Source organism: Primulina eburnea, unplaced genomic scaffold (assembly GCF_022965805.1).
Source record: "Primulina eburnea isolate SZY01 unplaced genomic scaffold, ASM2296580v1 ctg739_ERROPOS11973397, whole genome shotgun sequence".
NCBI lineage: Eukaryota > Viridiplantae > Streptophyta > Magnoliopsida > Lamiales > Gesneriaceae > Primulina > Primulina eburnea.
Window position 1 is genome coordinate 1,059,205 of NW_027331510.1, and position 7,231 is coordinate 1,066,435.

At 43.5% G+C, this 7,231-nt stretch overlaps 2 protein-coding genes across 2 annotated transcripts; both read left to right on the forward strand.

Annotated features, from left to right (window-relative positions):
- Window positions 1–560: 560 nt before the first annotated feature.
- On the forward strand, window positions 561–1,568 carry LOC140822190 (uncharacterized). Its single transcript, XM_073182929.1, has one exon. It carries the CDS (start codon window positions 561–563, stop codon window positions 1,566–1,568), a length of 1,008 nt encoding a protein of 335 aa, XP_073039030.1.
- A 117-nt stretch (window positions 1,569–1,685) lies between these two features.
- On the forward strand, window positions 1,686–2,279 carry LOC140822191 (uncharacterized). The gene has a single exon (XM_073182930.1). It carries the CDS (start codon window positions 1,686–1,688, stop codon window positions 2,277–2,279), a length of 594 nt encoding a protein of 197 aa, XP_073039031.1.
- The last annotated feature ends 4,952 nt before the right edge of the window (window positions 2,280–7,231 follow it).

Below are 7,231 nucleotides of genomic sequence, written 5' to 3' on the forward strand. Positions count from 1 at the left end.
AAAGAAGAACAGAAGCTGACCGGGAGGATTGCTTCCCTGTCTCTATTTATATCCCGGTCAGCACACATGAGCTATCCTTTTTTCAGGTTCTAAGGAATGCCCAACAATTCGGGTGGGATGAGAAATGTGAACAGGATTTCCAGGATTTGAAGATTCACCTTGCAGAGCTCCCTCTATTAGTGAATCCGGAGCCCGGGGAAAAACTATTTTTCTATCTATCTACTACAGAGTATGCTGTCAGTTCAGTCCTGATAAAAGAGGAGGGCTCTGATCAAAAGCCTGTCTACTATGTCAGTCATACTCTAAGAGGTCCCGATCTTCGATGCAGCGAAGTGGGAAGATTGCTTTAGCTTTGATCGTGACCGCCGGAAGCTGCGACCATATTTTCTGTCGCACCAAATCGTTGTTCTTACCAATAGTCCTCTCGGAAGGATTATGGCTCACTCAGAAGTATCCGAACGGATGATCAAGTGGACAATGGAGTTGGAGGAATATGAAATTGAGTACAAATCCCGGGTTTCCATCAAAGCACAAGCTCTGTCGGATTTTTTTTATCCGAGATGGTCCAACCCGATGAAGAGGAAGTATGGAGAGTATTCGCGGATGGGGCGTCTAGCCTTGCTGGGTGTGGGGTAGGGGTTGTGATAGTATCTCTCCCAGGAGAGAAGATCAAATTGGCACTAAGGATTGATTCCCGGGTGACCAATAATGAGGCCGAGTATGAGGTTGTTCTTGCTGGTATCCGAGCTGCTCGGGAAGTTGGAGCTTCCTGGATTATTCTGTACTCTGATTCACAGCTAATCGCCCAACAGATAAAGGACGTGTATGAAGCTAAAGATGACAGGACGCTAAAATACTTGCAGCTCATTCGAGCCCAGGCAGAAATATTTGCGGATTGGAGTATTGAACAAATATCCCGGGAGGAGAATGGCGAGGCAGATGCTCTGGCAAAAATGACTGCTTCGTTGTCAGAAGTTAGCACCCGAGAAGTTTTGCATATTTCCCGGTTGATCCTTTCCACCGAGGAAGTGATATTACCAGCACCCAAGGACTCTTGGACGACACCTTTGATTAAGTTCATCGGAAATAATGAACTACCCGAGGACAAAGCTCAAGCTCAGAAAATTAAAAGACAAGCTCCCAGGTTTGTTCTCTTAAATAAAGTTTTGTACATGAGATCATTCAAGGAACCTCTATTAAAATTCTTGTCTGAGAAAGAAGTGGATTATGTCCTTCGCGAGATTCGTGAAGGGTTTTGTGTTGAGCATCTCGAGGGAATATCTTTGGCCCGGAAAACAATGCTTGCTGGGTTCTTGTGGCCGATTCTTAGTCAAGATTCTGCTCGGGTGGTCCAGGCTTGTGAGGGCTGTCAACATCATTCAAATTTTCATCACATTTCGGCCACTCTCATGAAGCGTATTTGGGCATCTTGCCCCTTTGATCAATGGAGCATGGATATTGTTGGTCCTTTTCCAATTGCTTGGGCTCAGAAGAAATTCTTGCTAGTAGCTGTTGATTATTTTTCCAAGTGGGTAGAAGCTGAGCCCTTAGCTAATATCACTGAGTAGGAAGTTCTGAAATTTCTGTGAAAGAGCATTGTGTGCCGATTTGGAGTGCCCAGAAGACTGATCTGAGATAATGGAAGACAGTTTCAGGGCAAAAGAATTACGTCCTGGTGCCGGGAAATGAAAATTACTCAGTCTTTCACATCTGTTGTCTATCCTCAAGATAATGACCAAACAGAAGTTGTCAATAGAATTATTGTACAAACACTGAAAACAAGGCTACAAGGCAAAGGACAAGATTGGGTGGAAGAATTACACAGTGTTCTCTGGGCTTACAGAACTACTCCCTGGGCACCTACTCGAGAAACCCCTTTCAACTTGGTATATGGTTCTGAAGCAGTCATTCCAGTTGAGATCGGGCAAACATCTTCTCGGGTAGAATCTTACCCAGACAACAATGACCAAAGCCGGGCCATAGAATTGGACTTGGTAGAAGAAAAGAGAGACCGATCATTCATTCGAATGGAGGCATACAGGAGCCGGGTTATGAAATCATATAACAAAAAAGTCCGGATCCGAGACTTCCAAGTTGGAGATCTAGTCATGAAAAAATTCAACCCTGCTGGGGATGTTGGGAAGCTGGAAGCTCGGTGGGAAGGACCTTATAAAATCACCCGGAGAGTCAGCTCGGGATCCTTTTATTTAGAAGATGCACATGGACATTATCTCAAAAGACCTTGGAATGTATTTAATTTAAAGAAGTATTATGCCTAACAGATGTAATTGTTTGGTTGAAGATATAATGAAAGATTTATTTTTCCCAGAGAAAATTGTTATATATTGTTTCTTGTATCTTAACTCGGGAAGTACCAAGCCCCGGTTAGTTAAAAAGCCTAGGGCACTACACCTTGGCTCGAGGAACCACACCTCGACCATTCCCAAGTTCCGGGACATGTTCCCCGGCCCAAGGCTCCGTATCTTGGTTCTTAAAAGCCAAGGACACTACACCCTGGCTCAGGGAACCACACCTCGACCATTCCCAAGTCTCGGGACATGTTCTCCCGCCCAAGGCTCCGTACCTTGGTTCTTAAAAACCCAGGGCACTACACCCTGGCTCAGGGAACCACACCTCGGTCATTCCCAAGCCCCGAGACATGTTCCCCGGCCAAAGGCTCCGTACTTTGGTTCTTAAAAGCCCAGGGCACTACACTCTAGCTCAGGGAACCGCACCTCGACCATTCTCAAGTCCCGGGACATGTTCCCCGGCCCAAGGATTAACACACCCTAATTATTCTTAACTTGGCAGGATCTACACTTTGGACATTCATTCATTGTGAAAACATGGTTCATTATCTCGATTGTCTATTAAGAAATCCCGGTCAGTTCTCAACACTTAGAATATTTTCTGGTTATTTGCATAAAGACAATTGTATTACTCGGTTCTTTGAAGATTAATCGAGACACTATTAAAGGAAAAGGAATTTTTCATTAATAAAAGCCCGAAGGCATGAATTACAAGAAATAAATAAAGAGAAATACAGTCATAGTCTAAGTCTACTGGCTAGAACTCTGGCTGTCCTCCTGAAGCCTCCTTCTCTTCTTCACCATCCTTGGGAAGGGATGCTATAGCAAGGCCGAAGTCCGGGAAATCTCCCATATCCCCAGGTAAAAGCGCAGCCTCTTTTCAAAGCCTGTCTGGAAAAGGGATAAGCCCGGTCTTCAACGGCTTTCTTAAACTTAGGAGATTGAAGGAAGGAGGCCTGCCATTTACCCTTATCATATTCAGCCAGAGACAGGGCGCTCTCGGCTTTCTCTGCCCTGGATTGTTGCTCTTCTACCTGCTCGGAGAGAGAATGGTTCCTTGACTCCAAGAAAGCTATAGTGCTTTTTAAGTTCTCCTCAGAATAAAATTTGGGGGAAAAAGACTTACTTAAATCATAGTCAGCAGAGTCAGTGTGGTGCTCGGTTTTGTCAACATCCACCTCAGCATCGGCAGCAGTAGCAGCAACATCTTCAGAAGACTCACTAGCTTCAGAGCCAAGATCCTCAGATTCAGCATCACCCTGTTCCTTAGATTCAAAGCCAGATACAGACGATGAAGAGGAATCATCAGAAGCTCCAGGTCGGTTTTTCTCAAACTCCATCATTTCTGAATCAAGTTCATCATCCTTAGAAATTTGTTTCTGGGCAGCCTTTTCTTCCTTAAGGTGAGCAAGAAACTCGGCCAGAGATTGTTCATCTTCTACAGGCTCATCAGGAATTCTTTCTTCTGCAACATTTTGAGTATCTGTGATGGGGTTTTGCTTTTGAATACCAGAAGTAGAACCAGGTTTCTTTGCAGCAGCAGTTGGTTTGGGGCGAGCCACCAACTCAAAATCATCATCATTGGATTCGTCTCCAGATGAGAAATCAGGGTCCAGAAGATTTGAGGAGGTAAAGGCCCGTGGTTTCTTGGTTGGAACAAAGTCAGGATCGAACCCTGCTTGTCTCTTTGACCTTCGGCGCAGAGGAGCAGTGGGAAACGCTTTATTCAAAACTTCAAAGTCCGGTGGATTCTCGACATTGATCTCGTTCCCAGGTTCACCAGGAGCAATCATTTCCAGTGGAGTTAGTTTTTCTGACACCCCCACAATTTCCATCCCCTCAACATTGGTTTCGGCTGTGGGTGTTGTGTCAGGTGATTTTCCACTCATGCTCGCAGCCATTTCACTCCTAATGTCGTGAAGGTCAAAGCCAGTCATCTGCGAAATCAAGAATAACAGGGGTAGATTGGTTCAAAGGACACATGAAATCGAGAAGAACAGAGATATTTTACGCAAAAAAAATGAATAGCGAGGGCAGGAGAAATTTTAGAATGTGAGGGAAAATACTAAACAGTAAAGTTATTATTCATCCATTCCTAATTATTTAAGCACAACCCTCCAACGGTAACATTCTGTTGAGCCGTAACTTCAGCACCTTTTCAACTCAATTTTTTACTCTCACCCAACGGTAACTTTCTGAAACAGTGCCATCATTATTTCAAGAAATCAGGCAGGATAAAACACCACGTCGGATTAACCCCACAAACAGTTAGAAATCAAGAAATTTCAAAATTAAGTCGGTTAGGGTTTTCTTCGTATTTCATGAATTAAAAACTGATAGCCAACTGGACATGATGAATTCACATAACAGCAGTATGAATGACTTAAATTTATGCCTAAAATATGATCAAAAATGAAATACAGACGCATGTGATCAAACTGTGATCAGTCTGTACTTAGGTGTTGGCAATACCTCTTGGCAACACTTACAAGTTGGACTCAAACTTTCTTGAACATTTTTAATTCAGACATGGTAGCTCCCACTCTAGAAGAACGGTCTTCATAGGACTCCTCTAGGTAGCGTTTTCCATCTGTATTTTGACTTAGAAGTGGTAGCTCCCATACTAGAAGAACGGTCTTCATTGGACTCCTCTAGGTAGCTTTTTCCATTTTCTTCTAAACAATTTTTTTTGTTCACTTTCTCCTCTTTTCTATCTTTCACCTTATAGCTCAAAAATTTTCTAAGTCATTTTCTACATTGGACAAGATCATGTGGTACACGAACATCCTCAACAGCTTAATGACTTAGATTGAGCACACTCCATACTTTAGAAAATTTTGATAGAAAGTTTGATTCTCAACTGAGAGCACACCATTTAGTATCATTCACTTGTACAGGCTTCACACAAAACAGAATGAATGCAATATGACTAGCATCCTAAAAATATCATGCACATGCATGCTGAGTGTTGTCCACAGTTGTTGTAACACCCAGGACAACATCCGTGAGCGATCATTGTGCACACAAGCTGAGAGACTTCCTAAGATTGGAAAATCTCTCGAAATCCATTGGTTTTGTAGCCCGAATCTCGTAGTTCGAAAGGAGAATTAGGCTACCTGAGAGAGGGTTAGCACATACCATTGTGTACCGGCCCACCAGGTACGGGGAGAGACAGCGAAATTTGGAGCCAGTTGGTTCTCAGTTCCAATAAATTCCATTCGAATCATACCCTTCTCAAGTAAATCTCGAATAAAATGATGTCTAATGTCAATGTGTTTTGTTCGAGAGTGTTGTACTGGATTTTTTGAAATATCAATTGCACTTGAATTGTCACAGTATACTACTAGGGTGTCACTGTTGAATCCATAATCTTTAATCATTTGATTCATCCACAAAAGTTGTAAACAACAGCTAGCAGCTGCAACATATTCAGATTCAGCAGTGGACAGAGATGCACAATTTTGCTTTTTTACTATACCATGACACCAAATTGTTACCTAGATAAAAACATCCTCCAGTGGTACTCTTCCTATCATCAAGATTTCCAGCCTAGTCAGCATCACTAAACCCCACTAGATTTGTGTAACGCCCCAGATTCGACGACTGTCCTCACTGTATCAAGACGGGTCTTTCCAGCGTGCTTATGTCCTCACACGCACCCTGGGAAACTTCCCAGGAGGTCACCCATCCCAAAATTGCTCCAAGACAAGCACGCTTAACTTTGAAGTTCTTATGTGATGAGCTACCGAAAAGAAGATGCACCTTCGTGATATGAGTAGTACAAATGAAATCTTTTAAGCCCTCTTCAACTGTACAGTCCATTACATTGAACAGTCTCGGAATCCTTCTCATTCCCGTGTGGGTCGGTTCATTCATGTTCCCTTCACCTAGAAGCCTGTCAGGAGCCGCTCATTGTCCGTGCAACTGATGGCACCGGCGATCACCCCCCGCCCTCTTCGGCCCTGGGCCTTACATTCCCACCAGCTTCCGCTTGGTTCGTCCTCGAACCACACCGTACTAAGAGAGGTCGGCTCTGATACCACTTGTAACGTCTCAGATTCGACAACTGTCCTCACTGTATCAAGACGGGTCTTTCCAGCGTGCTTATGTCCTCACTCACACGCACCCTGGGAAACTTCTCAGGAGGTCACCCATCCCAAAATTGCTCCAAGCCAAGCACGCTTAACTTTGAAGTTCTTATGTGATGAGCTACCGAAAAAAAGATGTACCTTTGTGATATGAGTAGTACAAATGAAATCTTTTAAGCCCTCTTCAACTGTACAGTCCATTACATTGAACAGTCTCGGAATCCATCTCATTCCCGTGTGGGTCGGTTCATTCATGTTCCCTCCACCTAGAAGCCTGTCAGGAGCCGCTCATTGTCCGTGCAACTGATGGCACCGGCGATCACCCCCCGCCCTCTTCGGCCCTGGGCCTTACAATTTGTGTTTGTTTCTTTGGTGTACCACAAACCTAGGTTAACTGCCCCGGCTATATATCTCAAAATTCTTTTGACAGCTTTTAAATGAGTGACTTTAGGATCATCCTGATACCTAGCACACAAACATACACTAAACATGATGTCGGGACGACTTGCACTTAAGTAAAGAAGACTGCCTATGATGCTGCGATACTGGGTGTTGTCAACACCTGCACCAACATCGTCTTTGGACAATTTTTCAGTCGACCCCATTGGTGTTTTCATGTGTTTAGTTTTCTCGGTAGAAAATTTCTTCACCAAATTCTTGGCATACTTGGATTGACACAGAAAGATACCATCATGCATTTGTTTAATTTGCAATCCAAGAAAGAAACTTAATTCTCCTACCATGCTCATTTCAAATGTGGTAGACATGCATTTAACAAATTCATCAACATGCTTTTGAGAAGAAGCACAAAAAATGATGTCATCCACATAAATT